At 40.9% G+C, this 20,054-nt stretch overlaps 1 protein-coding gene across 3 annotated transcripts; it reads left to right on the forward strand.

Moving 5' to 3' along the window:
• Positions 1–258: 258 nt before the first annotated feature.
• Positions 259–20,033, forward strand: dis3l (DIS3 like exosome 3'-5' exoribonuclease). 3 transcript variants are annotated; one of them, XM_085907920.1, is made up of 18 exons: positions 259–538; positions 1,077–1,230; positions 3,113–3,241; positions 3,413–3,548; positions 4,524–4,691; positions 9,218–9,296; positions 9,455–9,634; positions 9,742–9,911; positions 11,668–11,829; positions 11,920–12,170; positions 14,611–14,703; positions 14,941–15,229; positions 15,376–15,611; positions 15,765–15,919; positions 16,030–16,208; positions 16,319–16,464; positions 16,851–17,022; positions 17,418–20,033. In XM_085907920.1, exons 1-18 carry the CDS (start codon positions 385–387, stop codon positions 17,748–17,750), a joined length of 3,186 nt encoding a protein of 1,061 aa, XP_085764046.1. In that variant the 5' UTR covers positions 259–384; the 3' UTR covers positions 17,751–20,033. The 3 variants fall into 3 exon arrangements, with proteins under 3 accessions (XP_085764046.1, XP_085764047.1, XP_085764048.1); XM_085907921.1 differs by having other exon boundaries at positions 14,611–14,640; XM_085907922.1 differs by lacking the exons at positions 259–538; positions 1,077–1,230 and adding an exon at positions 1,662–1,922.
• Positions 20,034–20,054: the final 21 nt, after the last annotated feature.

Raw genomic sequence — 20,054 nt, forward strand, 5'->3', positions numbered from 1 at the left:
GTTTAAATTGCATTTTAACAAAAAATAACAATTACAATTTGCAAATGAAATAAAACTTTCCAGCAAAAATGATGACTTTCTTATGTTTTCTTCATTTTGCGAAATATATACGATATCATATATAACTCGAGTGAAAGCTGTCTTATTGTAGTCATTTAACGTGCATTTGTTGTCCTACCAATGAATTAGTATATTTTATAATGCAAAGAAAACGAATGCCATAATTTCCAATGGTACATGAATGCAGCTATACGTTTTGACGTCGCGTCGTGGCGTCATTTGTTGTGCCTAGCTTTGCGCTTCCTTAAACTTGAGCTAATGTGTTTCCAATTGATTTTTCGCGTTTCTGTAGAATAGCTATCGGATAAAACCAGGTGTACGTATATGGCTCCATGTTGTCCTCACAAAATGATTAAAACTGAAAAAACTCTCCATTTGAAGAGTAGTCGGGGCAGAAAGGTTCGTGTTGTTCGCGAACATTACTTGAGGGAGCAAGTTCCATGCTACAGCTCTCTCTGTCTTGCCAGCTGTGACAACGGTAAACTTGAGCCATCATTCAACTGACTTTTATTAAAGGCACGTAGGACAACGAAACAGAAACTAATATTCTTGCTCAACAGCATAAGTGTGCAAGGTATTATCTGGCAGTTAGGCCTACTGGTATATCACGATTGAGTTCAATGTGATGCTAAGGGTTAGCCAGACAGACAAGTTGAAACGGCATTCAAAACACCGTTCTGCAGTCCAGTTATTGCAAACAACCACAATAAATGTCAAACAACCACAATAAATGCATGCAACAGCTACGAATGCAATGATAATGCTGTGGCATTTACAAACATGATAAAGTTTCTAAGGGCATCCTTTTTCATACAGCTCTTATATTGGATGAGTGATGTTTTAGTATTGCGGAAACACGTTAAGAATGTAAATAAATACGTAATTCTGCCCGTACATGGCTGTAGTACCGCATAGAGTCCATTTAAAGAAAATTAATATTATATAATACAAAATAATGAAGTGGTTGAGAAAGGGAAAAAAATCCTACCCTTCTGACCTCCCTTCACCTTTGTCAGATGGTAAAATGTTGCCTGGAGATTTGACCCATTATGTCGTGCCTGATGTTGGCGTGGTGTTGGATTACCAGGAGATCTTGGAATTTAGAGAGCTGCAGGGCATCATTCTCACCCAAACAGCCTGCCAAGCTGTCCATCACTGCAAAGGACGCAGGTCAGTAAACCTTGGTTTGTTTTGTTCATAGTATTTATAGTAGCACACAATATATATCTATATTGATAGTGATACTGCCTGCTCCAATATGCATATCGCAAAGACATGCAATAAGTTTCTCATGGACTTGTATGTTTTTATCTGAATTTTACTTGTGAGAAGCAAACTTAAATGTACATTACCAACCCACAATTATTACCTCCCTGGGGAGGTGTTCTGGGCATGTCCCACCGGTAGGAGACCCCGGGGAGGACCCAGGACGCGCTGGAGAGACTATGTCTCTCGGCTGGCCTGGGAGCGCCTTGGGATCCCCCGGGATGAGCTGGATGAAGTGGCTGGGGAGAGGGAAGTCTGGGAGTCCCTCCTAAAGCTGCTGCCCCCGCGACCCGACCCCGGATAAGCGGAAGAAGATGGATGGATGGATGGATGGATGGATGGATGGATGGATGGATGGATGGATGGATGGATGGATGGATGGATGGATGGATACTCTATGGTCAAATATCTATTTTTAAACTTTCGGTACAACAGGGCCAATACACAGCCCTTGTCCAAGAGTTGACAGCGGTTAGCCTCATTAAATCAGCGCTCTGCTGATTAAGCTAAATGAGAATGAGTCGGTGACATGATATGCATCTCTCCAACACAAACATCCAGGATTGCTGTTGACAAGCTTGATGAATATTGGAGAAGTAAGGAGTCCCAAATGACTGGTTTCATTGCAATTTGTTGAACGTTCTGCTTACTGGGCTGTTCTAAAATGTTGCATCATCAATATGGTGAAGTTTTACTTGTGACAGTGTTAGCTGGACATACCGGCATGAGTTAATGCTGATGTCATAACAGGTCAGAAATTACTACAGTGTCTAGTCCCTTGAACAAAGGCTCTATTGAAACACAACATGTGAGTTTAGTTTTACTGAAGCGGTTTCATCTGTTAGCGGAATACAATAAATGTATTCATAGGAAATGTAATTGAAATAGGTTTATGCCAAATTGCACAGTCCATGATATTCGTGGTATAATTTTTGACAGGTTACCATGATTGCATGATATTGAGGAAAAAACAACTGTTGCATACATTTATCATCATCAATCATGAAAGAGAGCAATGTATCAGTGGCCACCTTTAGTTTACATCCAACTCTATAACAACTCATCAACTAGAACATCGCTGAAGCACTCGCATATCAGTCCAAATGATTAGAAGCACAAATGGTAAATAGCTGACGTAATTACATATGGCGGCACTTCCACGATTTTCAGGATGGCTGAAGATATTGGCTGTGGAGAACAAGCTGCATCTTTTGAGCACTCAGTCTAATTATATTTCACAGTTTGTTACCTCATTCACGCAGTGATGATGTAAAGTACACAGTTCATTTACTCACTGGTGACACAACAGAGGTACAACTTGGGAGGGGTGGTTAGTTATTTTTACTCGAAGGCTAGGGAAGTCAAATGAGTACATTGCTACCACCAAGGGCTGTAACTATCAAATAGTTTTAGAATGTACTATTCTATCATCGTTTGATCAAATAATCAGATGCAATGTAATTTTTCTTTAAAGTATATTATAAAACATTTTTCCTTATTACTCTGTATGAGCCAATTATTGTTTACTTGGTATCGTTTTGTGTAAAAAAAAAAAAAACTTAACATCAATTGAGCAATATCACACTCACCAACCTTTGTTTGTTATCAGTTACTTAGATTCTTCTGCCATCGCATGAGCCATACTTTTTTTCTCAAGTGAAAACGTTTTGTTGGATAAAGAATACCATAGTTTTTATTTCCACAATGTTGCTTTCAAAAATAAAATGTTTTTGAGCCATTGTTGCTTCTGTGTAACATATTTCCATTGTGATATGTCATTAAACAGACAATATAACCGCCTGCGAAACCTGCTGAAAGACCCCCGGCATGATTGTGTTCTGTTTGCAAATGAATTTCAAGAGTTCTCTTTCTGTCAGCGGGAGAATGGGGAGAGTCAAGAACATTGGCAGACCAGGTGAGCTTCTAATGAAACACTTGACCTTTTTGTTCAAGTCCGACCCAGTACGCTAGCAGTTTGTGCTGATCTAAATTGAGAAATGCACAGAATAGCGACGTGTGCAATTTTTTGTTGACTACTATTGAAAAAATATAACATTTGTAGCGTCATCTTTGTTTGTGTATGCAGGTGTGTGTACTCTGCAGCAGTTTGGTATTATAACCACCTAGCTGGTATGATGGCTGTTGTGATGATCACAGAGAACCAGGACATAATTAATCAATACAGCAACCTTCAGTCTGGAGTGTATGTCATCTCTGTACAGGTACAGGACTGAACACAACCAGCCCAAGCACATCACAGCTGTCATATACTGACACTAATATTATGTTCAATACCTTCATTGCTTTCTGATGTAATGATTGTGGGCTTTGATATGGTGGTATAAACTACCACTAATCTACATTCAACCACTCAGAGAATGGTAGACATTCTTTACTTTTAACAGGTAGACTAGCTCAAGTACTGTGTACAGTATGTACAGAAGCCTTTAAGTATCACATTGCAACCTTTATGTAGATGTGTTGACAATTGACAATAGCATATGCTGTGTCATTGGAATTCTTCAGCTGCAATTTTCAATAAGCCAAGCAAATTGCCAACATAAATAAAATGCGTTTGCCACATTTCATGTTGTATATTTTGCAAAACACACATTTTCTTTAATGACTGAAATCCTCTTCATTCATGATTTGCTACCTTTTGGCAAATGTACCTATTCTTTTTTCCCCCACTATTTGTAGAAAAACTCACCTATTTGCCTTTTCCGTGCTCATTGATAACACCCTGAAATTCCATAAGGTAATGCCAAAACCTTGTCTAATAAAAAAGTAGACAACATTGGTGCTGAGGAAGTATCTTGAAGTGATGCACCTTGGCTGCGGGACAAGCTTTGTGTGTCAAGGAGTATCTTAACATTGTATTTATTGTTAGCGAAAGTTATGAGAGTATTCGTCGTATGTGCATTTACATGCACATTTTAGTGCGTTTTTTTAAGTGATGTTCTATGCAAGCCTTTTTTATGCGTAGTGTTCCAAGGTAGGTTTGCCATACAGTATTATTAATGTTGGGGGAGAGGCATTGTGGTATATTTAAAGTTTAAACTATGAATGTAGACAATACAATAAAAGAAAATTACAGTCTGTTCCACTGAATTTATTAACATTATTAAGAAGCTGTCATCGTTTGCATCAATGTATTGCTCAAACAGACCTCTTGAATTTTTGTCATTATTTTGTAGGAATATTTACAAAACTTCTGGTTAGAGCTGCGGACAGCTCATGAATTGTACAGCTCCATTCGCCAGGCTCTACAAGAGAAGGAAAGTGAGTGCACAGAAAAAGAGTTTACTGACCACCTACCGGCTGAAGTCCTGGAGGCTCGCATCAAGTCTGGGCACTATATCCAGGTATAATGTGTCTGTTTGTGTTTGATTCTTCCTGGTGTGTCTTAAAGTATCATGAGTTTGATGATGCATTTTTTTAATTACCGTAATTTTCGGACTTTAAGTCGCGTTTTTTGTCATAGTTTGGGTAGGGGGGCGACTTATAGTCAGGAGCGACTTATATGTGATTTTTTTCACAAATTTTCAAAATTAAAAAATCCGCGATGTAGTGAAACCGCGATAAACGAACCGCGATGTAGCAAGAGATTACTGTCATTTGAACTGCAAGTGACGTCACCCGTGCCGCGCGGCGGTTGTTTACATAAATGGCAAAGGATTCGATCACGGGATGACGAAGATGACAAAGGGCCCCACGTACTACCGGCATTATTAGCGACAAAGAGTTTGAAGGATTTAATGATTAATGACACAGAACGTTTGGAAAACTATTATGGCTTTTACGCACGCCCGGTCCATCTCGACGGGAGCTCTCTTTCACCTCCGTGGATGGAAGTCGGGGATCGGCGCTCGGCCGGGTGGCTGTCCGGGGACGGTGGATGGGGCTCGGACATGGCTTTTACGCACGCCCGCTGCTATTCTATGGAGCTCTCTTCCACCTCCGTGGCTGGAAGTTCAGTAGTTGTTGGCTCGTTGAACTCTTGTTTTGTTAAATAAAGAGCCGTTTACCAAACCCACGTCTTTCCTGGTACTTTGTAACGCTACAATATAGTTATATACTAGATCTCTGCAGCGCACGCGCGGCGTTGTTGACATAAAGAACGAGGAATTTGATCGATGGATTTAATGATTTGGAGTGACACAGATGGTTTGATAATATTGTTGTAATATGATAGTTATTTGAAATATACTTTATATATTATATGGGTCTGGAATGAAAGAAATGCAACTTAAAACGGGTCCGACGTCAGCATATGTGGCGCATACGCGGCATTGTTTACATAAAGCAAGATCGATAGATTTAATGAATTGGAGTGACACAGATGGTTTTATAAACGTATACTTACTTGAATAACTCTGAATGTTACGTCAGGCCCGTTCTCAGCTCCTCCTTTGTGTATATGTCAAGTTAGCATACTGTATCGTTTAGCCTGTTCATGTCTGTTTTTGGTGTTGGATTTTGACAAATAAATTTGCCCTAAAAGTGCGATTTATACTCCGGTGCAATTTATATGTTTTTTTTTCACTTTATTGTGCATTTTATGGCTGGTGCGACTTATAGTCCGAAAATTACGGTAATTAATTAATTATGTTTTTTATGAAAAAACATTTTAATTTACGATATGTATTTTATGGATTATAAATGGGTGGAGAAGAGTTTTTTAAAGGCATATCTTCTCTTGAGATTATTGTGCCAAACTAATTTATTTGTCTTCGTTTTGTCCGGGACATAAATGAGATGCAATTGGGTAACTGCAGTGTCTGGTTTTTTTTTAAGCTTTTTGGCATCTTCATATTTGATTTGTTTTAATTATATACTCATAGAAATGGAACATTTCAGTGCATCAGTTTGAAAATTAATTGAATCAAATTGATTTCCGGCTCTGTGCTCTGTGCCACCCTGGTCATTGCTGTCCAATGGGAGCACAGATCGTCACCAGCGTGGGTGTGTTTACAAAAATATACTTAGCTTACAAAATGTATAGTCTGAATAGAAACCGCACCAAATGAAAAACATTAAATTCGCTTTTGATCCGGACCAAACAAGTGGACTAAAAGACTTTTCCGGTCTGAATACACCCTTAAATTATGCTTTACACAAATTACACTGGTCAATAAAGGAGTGTTTAGATGTATGCATTTGGCACATGCAGCAGCCAAATCATCAAGCATCAATACCTCCACACCCACATTGACAACTTCCAACATTTATGTACGTGTCTCTTACCATCTTAGCTGCTGTTAGCTAATGGTAATCTTTGCTCACAATGAATTTGTTTTATATTTTGGCTTTGATGTGAGAGCGCTTCCCTGTTGTCAAGGGACATCTGGAGTGTTCAGGCAGCTGCCAAGTAATGGGCATAGAAAGTGGGGTGGTATCCTTTCAATTGTCACATCACAAAATTCAGGATTAGCTTGCTTACAGACAAGGTTTTGGCTATAGCCAGCTATAATTTACTACTTAATGGTGTAATTTCACACTCGATGATGGGTGGGTTGACATTCCAAAGGTCCAATCATCTGTATAAAAAGCATTGAAAAAGTCAATTATCATTAGTCTACAGATCCAGTCTACATACGCAAATTCCCTATTCTGTTTTATCGGCCTGTTTTTTACACTTTAGTTTTTAATTCATTTGTATTGTCAATATTGTTATCAAGTTTAGTAAGACAAAAACATAAAAAAAGAAAGTGTAGTCATGAGTGCACTATTTCGTTTTTGGTTGCAGTTATGTTTTCTCAGATAGTTGATGGATGTTTTAGAAACACATTCAGTTTTGTTCAGACCTAAAGAAAATCCGTACCGGAAGCACTAGTCCTAGATTCAAACTCAGGACCTCTCAACTGTGAGGTAAGCACCTTCGCTCATGCTCTTATCTCTAACTCAGTGCCATAGCATCGCAACAGACTGCAGATGATTTCCACACTAATGTTGACCATGAGGCAGCGAGGTGGTCAACTGGTTAGCAGTGCAGAGGTTGCATGTGGAGTTTGCATGTTCTCCCCGTGGGTTTCCCCCTGATTTTCTCCCACATCCCAAAAACATGCATGGGTAGGCTGATTGAGCAATCCAACTTGCCCATAAGTGTGAGTGTGAATGGTTGTTCGTCTCTGTGCCTTGTGATTGTCTGTCAACCAGTTCAGGGTGTACCCCACCAACAGCCCGAAATAGGCTCCAGCACACCTGCAACCCTCGTGAGAAAAATCAGTTCAGAAAATGAATGAAAGAAAGACAGAATGATGTTGTGAACAACACAGCTATCTTTCCTGTAAGCAGCTATCGATTTACCCAATATCCAAACTTGTCAGAAAGTATTAATTAGGAAGTAATTCCTAATTACTCTCAGCCAGTCTTACAACCTACTGAAATGCCCTCTTTAAAGACAGAATAATCATTTACTCAATTTTAATTTGAAAATACATAAAAAACACCATCAATTTACCTTCAGCACAGTAGCAAAGACAACAAAATATCACAGTGCTCTCAATCCATGTGTCACACTCACAAAAGACAATTTTACAATATATTACCATAAATTTCAATGTTAAGAGACAAAAATGAATCACCCCCTGCCGTCAGTTTAGTCAAGTAGTGTGTCCTTGGAGAAACGTATGACTGCAGTAATTCACATGATCAGTGTCTTTATTGACAGACTATTTGTCAGACAATTATGGACCAATATCTAATCTTCCTTTTCTACAAGGGGTTAGGGAGAATGCCTCTTCACTTGTTGGAATTTAAACAAGGAAACAAAACAAATGATATCTCTGGTAGTTGATGCACAAATAACAGTTTTTGTGAGCTCTAAGAGGGATTATTGTAATTCTCTTCGCTGACTGATCCAACGGAATTTCCCCAAATGCTGTGGCCCATGTGGGTGGAACAAGGAGGAGCGATTTCTCAAGTGCTCGTTTCAAGCACTGTCTCCCCATAATATTGAGAATTGAATTCAAAATCAATCTTCTCTCCTATTTAGTGCAAAATGATTATGCAACTTTTGTGAAAAGTACAAGTTTGGTGTCCCAAAAGAGACAGCATATTTTAAATCCAAATGACAAGTTTTCCCCTTCAAGCTTATCTCTGTGGACGTCAATAGCTTGGGGCGTCAAAAAATTGCACCCCACCTATGTGTTAAATTGAAGGGGAGTTATTGAGCTCATGAAAATTTTGACAAGATTCAATGAGCTAAGATTTGTGCCTCCACAATAAACAAGACAAGAGATGAATAACAAGTTTTGTTCTCATTAAACGTAGACAGGTCATCTAAAAATAGATATTGTAATATTTCAAAATATTTTTTTATCTGATTGGGTTGAGTATACTGATATATGCTCGATGTAAAAGTCCCAATGATCATCGTCACACACACATCTGGGTGTGGTGAAATTTGGCTTATATAGAGCATATATAGATCTTATATTATAAGACCTGTAAATGGTTTTGAAGGAATGAATCTGTTCTCAAAGCTGTCCTACTGAGGGCTCCATGTTTCTTACCCATTATTGCTCTCTATTTGCCGGAATTTGGATATAATTGTTTATAAAATGGTTGTTTGTATTTTGGCAGTGGCACTGAACACAAAAATGTAAATATATTCACTCCATTGACACAGTGATGTATAACCGCCAATGATTGAAATTTCATGATTTACTTGGCCGCAGTCACAGCCCCATTTCGATAATATATCCTGTGTCTGACAATCTTGTGGCCATTTATCATACAGATTAAGGGTGTTGGTGCTTTTTTCAAAATTAGGTGTGTCTTTATTTCAAGCTTCATCCAGGTTCTCCATATCCGAGCCATACACATTTTGTTAACAGAAATCTCTCTTAGATCAATATCAATCACACATTCCCCTCATTGTTTTCAGGGAACTCTGAGTGTCAACAAACACAGAGCACAAACGGAAGCTTCTGTCAGAACAGAAGGTCTCACCAATAAAAATACAGGTGCAGTATTGCAGCAATAAAGAGTCGTCCTTGTTTTATGATTCATTCTAAGCTAGATAGAGAAACAATGTAGTTTTTTTTTCTTTTTTGTGAGACATTTTCATGACTGTCTTTGTAATTTACTCTCCTATGACCCACCCATCCTTCATCTGCTGTAGAACTCAGCAGTGAGGTGTTGGTGTATGGAAATAAGAATCGTAACAGGGCTGTGCATGGCGACGTGGTTGTGGTGGAGTTTTTGCCAAAGAGCCAATGGAGAGGGAAGTTTAATGCCCTGACAGAAGGACAATTGGAGGAGAAGAATGGAGAGGACATCCAAAGTAAACCTATGCCTACAGGTAGGGCCTCATCTGAAATTGCACGTTTTGTTTAGTTCGAAAACAGTCAACCGAGTTTTTCTTCTATTTCTGTTTTCATTCTGATGTGTGAATAATCAAACTTGCAGGGAGTGTTGTGGGGATCCTGCAGAGGAATTGGAGGGACTATGTGGTAACATTCCCTCCAAGGGAGAGCCCGCAGGCCCAAAGCAGGAATTCTCAGCGCATCCTGACTGTGCCTTGGGACTATCGCATCCCGAAGATCCGCATCAGCACACAACAGGCTGACGCCTTGCAGGTCTGGTTTACTTTATTCAGTAACACAACCTACCAGACGAGTGTTTTGTTACTAAAAAGCCAAAATATTTTTTTTTGATTCAATTCTTCAAAGATAGCTGTCGGAAGAGGCAACAAAAGGCAACCTTTAATAGTGTTTGCAAAACCTCAGGCTAATGTCGATTGGATGGCTTACTCCTCCAAAAGTTCACTGCTGACAGTAACACACAGGTCAGTGATGAGAGGTGTGAATCTTCACTGGCCTCTCGATTGCATTTTAGGCGATTATGGCCATTTTTTATCAGTATTATAGTTGCGCTTATTAAGGCCAATTATCACGTTTGATAGATAGATAGATAGATAGATAGATAGATAGATAGATAGATAGATAGATAGATAGATAGATAGATAGATAGATAGATGGATGGATGGATGGATGGATGGATGGATGGATGGATGGATGGATGGATGGATGGATGGATGGATGGATGGATGGATGGATGGATGGATGGATGGATGGATGGATGGATGGATGGATGGATGGATGGATGGATGGATGGATGGATGGATGGATGGATGGATGGATGGATGGATGGATGGATGGATGGATGGATGGATGGATGGATGGATGGATGGATGGATGGATGGATGGATGGATGGATGGATGGATGGATGGATGGATGGATGGATGGATGGATGGATGGATGGATGGATGGAGAGAGAAAGAGAGAAAGAGAGAAAGAGAGAAAGATTTATTTTGACACCCCTGGATGTGATCCACCTCCAAATGCTGAGGGCAATATTAAGCCATATTTTATGACAGGGATCACCAACTATATTTGTCAGAGGGGCAGAATTTAACCAGACCTTGGGGGGTCAGACCCTCAAATAAAAGTTAAAAATCAAACTTTGGCATAACATTATTGTTTGACGTTTGTTTGGCAGCTGTTGTAAGCGCGATACTGTATAAATGAATATGTATATATTTTTCCCATTTCATGACAAAACTGAAGGACTTTATGTCAGGCTTTTCTTTAAACAGAGATTTTTTTTCTTTGATCCTCATAATTATGAACTCCAGTCGCGGGCCGACTTGAACAGTTAGATGGGCCGGATTTAACCAGCCAGTTGATGATCAATGTTTTTCAGATTGCCCATTAACTCACCTCTGAAGCGGCAGTTTAAAAGGTAGCAGTGTTGCTGGTCACTTTTTTTTGTGTGCTTTTAGCAAGCTATGGTCAAAGCACAAATATAGAAAGCAGTGACAAACCTTCCAGGGAGTAGTTATCTAACAAAAATTACTCTTAGAGTGCATTGACAACTCACTCAGGAGGTTACAAAATAACCCAGAATGACATCAAAAGCACAGCTGGTCTCACTGAATCACTAAAGGTCACAACACAATCTTAAGAAAGACAGCGGGCAAAAATGGCATCCATGGGAGAGTTTCGAGGTAAAAACCACTGCTGACAAAAAAGAACAGCTTCCCTGTTTGCCAAGATCCTCCCCAAGACATTTGATAAAAGACATTCTGGCAAAGGTTTTAGACCAACATGTGGCATAAAAATAGCTAAGTATGGGAAAAAGAAGATCATACTGCCAACATGATGGTTGCAATTTGATGGCCCTTCAGGAAATGGACAACTTGATGTGATTCAAAGAAGAATTAATCCTCAATTAAGTCTAGTAGAGATTCATGCAGATGAACTTCCAATCATCACTTTGTACCCTCGAGCGCTCATCAACAAAACATAACCTTCCTGTCCCCTTCTGTCCAGGACCATAGAGTGGTGGTACGCATTGACTCATGGGAAAGCACATCACTGTATCCTAATGGACACAGTGTGAGGGTTCTGGGTCGGGCTGGCGAGCTTGAGACCGAAGTACAGACCATACTTATAGAAAACTGCATCCACGTCCCTCCTTTTTCCGATGCACAGGTCAGAGATTATTTAGTTTAAATTATGTCGTGAAGAAAACAATTTCTATTTTATTTTGATTTTTTCAATGTAATGTATGGTTCTCCCCAGCTAAGAGAAATGCCTGTGAATTCTCCTGAGAAGCCCTGGAAGGTGGATCCGTCTCAGGTGGCTAAGCGGCGGGACCTCAGAGAGAGTCATCTGGTGTTCAGCATCGACCCCGCAGGCTGTGAGGATGTCGATGACACGCTGTCTGTGCGCAGCCTCGCTGGAGGAAAGCTACTGGAGCTCGGTGTCCATATAGCTGATGTTACACACTTTGTTGCTGAAGGCTCCCTAACTGACTTAGAGGCACATGCAAGGTAAGAGATCGAGTTGGTCCTGCAGAGTAATCAAATAAATCATGTTTGTGTCAGCCAGAGGTGGGCCGTTGCATCACAGACCGACGCCCATTTTGCAGGCAAAGGCCTAAGGGCAAGAAAGTTAAAAAAAGGATGGACTGAGAACAGACCGAAGTGGGTGTAACCGTCTTTAACCAGGTCAAGGGCCGACAGACCTCTCACTGACGGATGCCCATTTGACTGATGACTGACAAAATAAGCCCAGCCTGTCTCGCGTGGGTTTGTTATGCTACATTGACCCAGGACGCAAAATGAACTCTGGCGTTACTCACGCAAGCTTGATTGTGGGTGTTCCCTTGCTTATGCAAGTGTCACTCCAGAGTCCAAGTGTCACGCCACGCCACCAGTGCAGTGATTCTTAACCTTGTTGGATTTACCGAACCTCACCAGTTTCATATGCGCATTCACCGAACTCCTCTTAAGTGAAAAATATATATATATTTTTTTAAATTCAAGACGTAGATGTTTTTTACTGGTGCATAAAAAGAGCTGTGCATGAACATCATCTTGTTCAGAGAACAAAACCAATACAATGCATGAACTCACAACAAATTACACACCTGCAAATCAGTGTGATTTCTGCTGTTGCCTTTGCGAGACCAGTTTAGATAAGCGTCATCACCAATTAACACAATAAATCAGGTTTGTTCAGACCTCCGCAGTGGAGGCTCTTACGAACACCTGAGAGTGACTCACCGAACCCCTAGGGTTCGATCAAACCCAGGTTAAGAACCATTGCACCAGAGGGACATAAACTACTACCTTTGTTTCCTAAGCAACTATAAAAGACATAGCAATCGCAGCTGATTTTTTCTTTTTGTTATCCTCCAAGTCCTGCTCACTGCGGGACCATCGAGAAGCACAAAGCTGCTTGTGAATCCGGCACTCTCTATGTTTAACAAATCTGTTAGGGTGCGAGTCTCTAAGTGCCTGGCGATTTGATTCGATTCCAACTTTCAGGGTCACGATTAGATTCAGAAACTTTTTTCGATTCAAAAATTATTGTTGCATTTCAATGGTCTAAAACTTTTTGTCAGAATTATGCCAGTGAAAAGATAAAAATTTGCTTTTATTTATGCTCACTACCGCCTACACACCTGCTCATTCACTGTAGCGTGCCCGCTCCCCCACCGTAGCACGCTCGCTCGCCCACCAGAGACAAGGCAGCCAGAGCTACTGGCGCTAGCGTGGAGTTAACCTGCTCACTGACAGAATGCAGTCCGCGAGCACAGAGCAGGAGGAACGCATCATTCAACCCGCCCCATCATCACTAAAAGCCACAATTTGGGTGCTACATTAATGGTTCAGAAATCTTCAAAATATATCACTGTTATTTAAAACGATACAGTATTGAATTGTTATTGAATAGTTTACGTTGTTAAGATTATTTTACTTCAGGAAGTGCCTGATGTTCTTTCTTCCTTTTGGTAGGTGAAGTTTGACTTTGTGCAAATAAGGATATTGAGGTTATTTGACTGCTGGGATAGGCTCCAACACACCCGCGACCCCCGTGGGGACAAGCGGTATGGATGGATGGATGGATGAGCAAAATGCACTTTGTTCTTTACTCTTCAACACAGCTATGATTGTTACTTAAATTTGTATTTACAGAACCTGAAAGAATTGTTTAAAAATAAAAAGTCTATTCCATGCATTTTATTTTCATCTTTTCACTGGCATAATTCTGACAAAATGTTTTAGACCATTGAAATGCAACAATAATTTTTGAATCGAAAAAAGTTTCTGAATCTAATCGTGACCCTGAAAGTCGAAATCGAATCAAATCGCCAGGCACTTAGAGATTCGCACGCTAACAGATTGTTAAACTGTCATAAAAATTGCCATGGCAGTCACAATGGGGATGAGAAATCTAATTGGCCGTAGTGAAACGCGGTGAAAACCTGAAAGCACATCGTAGGGGGTATCAAAACTCGGAGGGAGGCATTCTGTAGTGAGAAGTGAAGCATGATATGCCTGGCATCTCATGATCCTATTAAGTTGTGTCCCGTTTTGCCACGGGTCTCACAGCAAGCCAGGGTTTATGACAGCCGTTGCGTCGTGTTCAATCACCAAGTGTGACAATTAACGGGCCTGGTGCAATACTGCGCATTGTGTTTTCTTACAATCTGCAAGAGAGCACTATTATGGCAATGCTGCTCTGTGGGCTGTGGATAGCAGCTGTGGATAGCAGAAGGACAAGCAGCGCACAGCAAAGCGGAAGGGAGTTAGATATCAAAATTTTCATATATTTCCATGGAGATAGTACAAAAGAAGAAAAACTAATATAACATTTATTATTATTGAGCTGCAGTCTATGACAAACCCCCACTCGCCCCATACCACTGCAATGTAGAAAAAAAATATAAAAACTCAAAATGTACATGCCTCATATTTGTTTCAGGGCTACAACTTACTACCTTGCAGACCGCAGGTATGACATGTTACCAGCAATTCTTAGTGCAAATATCTGCTCTCTGTTGGGAGGAGTCGACAGGTTGGTGAAGTTTTTTTTAATTGACCTTGATTTACAGTGAAGCCCCATTTTTGTTGTTACATTTCGGGAGACAGAGAGAGGGCAAGATCCAGTCTTATATATTCAGACTTTTCTCAATACTTTGAACACCAACCAAACGAATTAGTTAAAAATTAGCATTCTATCCAGGGTTCACTGCACAAATTTGAAGTATAATGAATAATACATGCTTCTACAATTTACAATCTTACAATCTAGGTATGCAATGAGCGTGCTGTGGGAGCTGGACGCGCACACCCTCGCCGTCAACAAAGTGTGGTACGGTAGAACCGTCATTCGCTCTTCCTACCAGCTCCACTATGAGCTCGCGCAGGCCCTTCTCAATGGCGAGCAAGCCGAGGTACCGGAGCTGACCCAACTTAGCTCCTCCGAGAAGGACGCCAAATTAGCTCAGCTCAAGCAGGCTCTGGAGATGCTCACCCATGTGGCAAGACATCTTCGGGCGCAGCGAGATCAAGGCGGTGCGTTGGAACTGGAAGGTGTCGAGGTATGGTTTTTGAATGTGACGCACTTCGGAGCCAAGTTTTCACTCCTATTTACTTGAAAACAGCAGTACACATAAATAGTCACTTCATAAGCACTTAGAATACTTCCTTGTCCTATTACTTTCTCATGTCAATGTTTTGGTCCTAGGTACGCGCACAGCTAGACAATGAAAAAAACATCACAGCTCTGGTCCCACGCCAACCCCTGGAGATCCATGAGACAGTGGCCGAGTGCATGATTTACGCCAACCACTGGGTGGCGCGCATAATCCAGGAGGTCTTTCCTCATCAGGCTCTACTTCGCCATCACCCGCCACCACGACAGGAGTTCTTCAGCCAACTGGTGGAAAGCGCCAAATCCAAGGGTTTCACCATCGATACCAGGTTCTCATATACGATAGTCTTGTCTTTCTTATCATGTGTCAGTTGCGGGTGTTATGATGATGGGTGAATATTTGCAAATTTTGAATTTCCATGACGTCAACGTCCAGAGCTATTTATTGTAGCTCTTTGCTATTTCCCTGCCATTCTGTGAAGGTCCAATAAGGCTTTAGCTGACTCTCTGGACAAGGCTGTGGATCCACAGGACTCACTGCTAAACAGGCTGCTCAGAATGATGGCCACCCAAGCCATGTCTCAGGCATTGTATTTCTCGACTGGTGCCATTTCGCAAGACCAGTACTACCATTATGGTATGCAAAACAATACACTATATTTGAAGTAACCATTGGCTATTGAAATGCAATGACACATTAAGTTAGTTATTCTAACATACTGCCTGTGACGAAATGTCACTTTACAGGTTTGGCTCTGGATCGCTACACACATTTCACATCACCCATTCGTCGCTATGCAGACATTGTGGTGCACCGCCTTCTGGCAGCAGCCATTGAGGTGGAGAGTGGGCGGAGCCCTGCTAAAGCGCCAGCATGTAGCAAGGAACTAGACGAGTTGGCTCATCATATCAACAAGAAAAATAGGGTCGGTTCTTTTTTGTTTCGCTTCTACGATTGGTATTTAACCCATGGGATAGTACTTAAATCTATTTAGTTGTGTACCTCTGGGAACTGACTGCCATGTGACATTTGCAGGCAGCCCAACAGGTGCAAAAGGTCTCCACCGAGTTATTTCAGTGTCTGTATTTCAAAGAAAGGGACCCTCACAAGGATCAGTGCTGTGTGGCCAATGCTGTCATTTACGCCATCCGAGACAATGGCGTGTTGGCGTTTGTGCCACTGTAAGTTTTCAACTTTGCCTTACATTGAGTTTTGTTCGTCATATTTACCAACCAGATCAGTTTGGCTCAAATCGCCAATGTACTGTTTGATACAGCTACTGGGATGCCCATACCATACAATATGTAAGAAATCAAGTTTGCCTGGCACGATGTATTCATATACTTTAAGAAAACATTTCTAATCATTCTTACTGATTTCTGTCGTCCAACATTAGAAACAAATCTGATGCTATGCTGCTCAGTATCATGGCCACTGGTTGAACAGTAAAATATTCTAATTATTCAGCTAATCCTTGCAAAACCTTTGAACACTCTAAAACCCCTAAATACCGTGCATTAAAGTTACTGTTTACTTTTTTGTTTACATCATAAATGCTGTGCTGTAGGTATGGCATCAAGGGGCCTGCGTACCTGAAAAACCGAGAAGGTCAGGTGGTCTCTGCAGGACAGGATGGCCACTGCGAGTGGCAGAGCGGTTCAGTGCGCCGTTATTCTGACTGCATCACAACCACGTCCTCCATTGGAACCACCACCTTCACACTATTCTGCCACATCACTGTAAGTCTCCAAAAAGCTTGGATATTTTGAGGCTCAACCCAGTTATACTGTACAGCATTGGTGATTTTCAATAGATGAACATGCTTCACTGCTTTAGTCACTCAATTTGGATGGTAAAACTACAAAGTTATTTTCCAAGTAGACAGGTTTAAAGTGCACTTGTCAAGTAGTGCATGTATTTGTTGAAAATGTAATTCCTCATAATTGTCTTTTGTGTACGATTCACATTTTGAAAAATTGTTTGCATCCCTAACAACATATTCAAACCACAGCAATTTCCTCCTATCAGTTACGCAACGGAGGTTGTTGACTATTCTACCTTCTTCCCAAGCTTTTTTTCCAGTGGAATAAGTGAGATGTGATGTAATCCAACTTGAGTTTTCTTTTTCCTTCAGGTTCGCATTTCTGTACAGTCATCGCGTTGTCACGCTGACAGTGTCAACCTTGAAGTTGTCAGGAACAGGCCGCACCGGAGTGTGACACTCCACCAGACAGAGTCACATAACCGGAGCCAGCTGGTTCAGGAAGTGGTGCGCTTAGCCGAAGAGGCATCCCAGCAGGCTCAGGGGAAAGCGACACGGCAGTCCAAACTATCCAAAGAGGAGCAAGAGTTTTGCCAAAGCAAAAGTCCAAACCTCTACTTACTCTTGGAGGAGATTAGAGAGCTTTCACTGATGGACCCGGCAATGTGTAACCACAGCCTTGAGACAGTAATGGGCACTAAATAAATACAGTTTTCAGACTTTTTTTTTTTTATTATAAAGGAAGACTACACTTTTTTTTTTTAGTTAAATATATCTCTACTTTTGGTTATAGTATGTCCATGTCGGTGACCAAACTCTTTTAATCGGACATGTCCATTTTTTAACACCCTGTCTAGGAGGGTTCTATAAATTGATGAGAATATCCTTCTTTAATTAGTTTACACTTGCATTTATATGACTGAAGTTTTGCGCGACAAACATGAATATTCTATGTGTGTCATCTCGAGGCCGGGTCAAGTGTCCTCTTTTTTGAAAATCAAAATTTGGTCACCCTATACATACGTGATACATCGAGCAGGTTTTGCAGTACAATATGTATTATATACAGATCAATTAACCATTGAGGTATTTTTATTATTAAGGTAAAAGGATGTACAATAATGACAATATTCACTACTTGTGTGTTATTTTAGTGTGGAAACAAGTATTGCACACCTAACCTCAACTCCAATATGTCAATTTACTTTTCTTTTGGGTACAAGTAGTATACAGCATAATGCTTGCTACTCAGCTATTAGCTAAGGGATTCTCACCCTAAATGAACCAAGGCACATATTTTAAGTGGGAAAAATCTCATGATACATCCAAATAAAAAGGTCACAAAAAGTGTGTACACATGTCAATTATATACTTTCTAACATCCAATAGATTGTTTATTCTTTTTGTCACTAAGATGCTGGCATAGATGGATAGGCAAAGATGCATTATTTGTTGTACATATATTTTTATAACAGTTTAGTGACCTGTGGCTCACTTTAAAAGCTCCCACAGCCTACTGAGATCACCGAGCTAAACAAACTTGACAGGATTAAAAAAAAAGTTGGTAAATTGAAACTGCCAACCAGCGGCACTATGTGCAATATTGCTTCAACTACCGTAATTTTGGGACTATGAGTCGCGGGTTTTATCTTAGTTTGGGTGGGGGGGTGCGACTTATATGTGAATTTTTTTCACAAATTTTCAAAAGTCCAAAATAAAATGGGAGCCCGCGAGAAACGAACCGCGATGTAGCAAGGAATTGCTGTAATTTGAATTTCAAGTAACGTCAGTGGCGCGGTAGTTGTTTACATCGAGGACAAAGAGTCGATCACGGGATGACGAAGGGTCCCACGTACTACCGGCATAATTAGCGGCTTTGTTTGTAAGTGACAAAGTGAAGGATTTAATGATTTGGAGTGACACAGAAGGTTTGAAAAACTATTATGGCTTTTACGCACGCCCGGTCCTTCTCGACGGGAGCTTTCTTTCATCTCCGTGGATGGAAGTCGGGGGCCGGCGCTCGGCCAGGTGGCTGTCTGGGGACGGTGGATGGGGCTTGGACATGGCTTTTTACGCACGCCCGGTCATATTCTACGGAGCTTTCTTTCACCTCCGTGGATGGAAGTCGGGGGCCGGCGCTCGGCTGGGTGGCTGTCCGGGGACGGTGGATGGGGCTCGGACATGGCTTTTACGCACGCCCGGTCCTATTCTATGGAGCTCTCTTCCACCTCCGTGGTTGGAAGTTCAGTAGTTGTTGCCTTGTTGAACTTTTGTTTTGTTAAATAAAGCGCCGTTTACCAAACCCACGTCTTTGCTTGTACTGTGTTAGCTACAATATAGTTAGAAACTAGATCTGTGGAATAACGACGAGGCTGACGTCAGGGCGCACGCGCGGCTTTGTTGACAAAGGACGAGGAATTTGATCGATGGATTTCATTATTTGGAGTGACACAGATCGTTTGATAATATTGTTGTAATATGATCGTTATTTGAAATATACTTTATATATCGTTATATGGGTCTGTGGAATAATTAGAAATGCAAATCACGACGATGTCATGTCTGTTCTTGGTGTTGGATTTTGACAAATAAATATGCCCCAAAAGTGCGACTTATACTCCGGGTTTTTTTTCACGTTATTGTGCATTTTATGGCTGGTGCGATTTATACTCCAGATTGATTTATACTCCGAAAATTACGGTAATTCATTAATTTGGTGTTAGACGTGCAAAAGTCACTCTTGCCAACTGGGGACATCTGGATGATCGGAATGCTGAGTGTGACTGTGGCACTGAACCACAGGCCATGGAACACATCCTCATACGCCCCCTGCTGAAACATCCCTGCACAGCACCGGAGTTAGCAGAGTTTAATGAGAAGGGACAGAAATGTGTTCAGCTGTGGCTGAACCACATCTAGCCAAGCCTTGTAACTAACTGCCTTGTAGCCACAATAAGAAGAATTTAATTTTATTCAGTTACACTCTTCTGGATAAAGAAACTGTATATT

Source organism: Syngnathus leptorhynchus, chromosome 3, assembly GCF_054491065.1.
Source record: "Syngnathus leptorhynchus isolate UIUO chromosome 3, UIUO_Slep, whole genome shotgun sequence".
NCBI lineage: Eukaryota > Metazoa > Chordata > Actinopteri > Syngnathiformes > Syngnathidae > Syngnathus > Syngnathus leptorhynchus.

Coding starts and splice junctions, on each gene's coding strand:
- dis3l (XM_085907920.1), top strand. CDS start 385: ATGGCTCCATGTTGTCCTCACAAAATGATTAAAACTGAAAAAACTCTC. Junction 539..1,076: donor TCTTGCCAGCTGTGACAACG/GTAAACTTGAGC, acceptor CACCTTTGTCAG/ATGGTAAAATGTTGCCTGGA. Junction 4,692..9,217: donor AGTCTGGGCACTATATCCAG/GTATAATGTGTC, acceptor CATTGTTTTCAG/GGAACTCTGAGTGTCAACAA.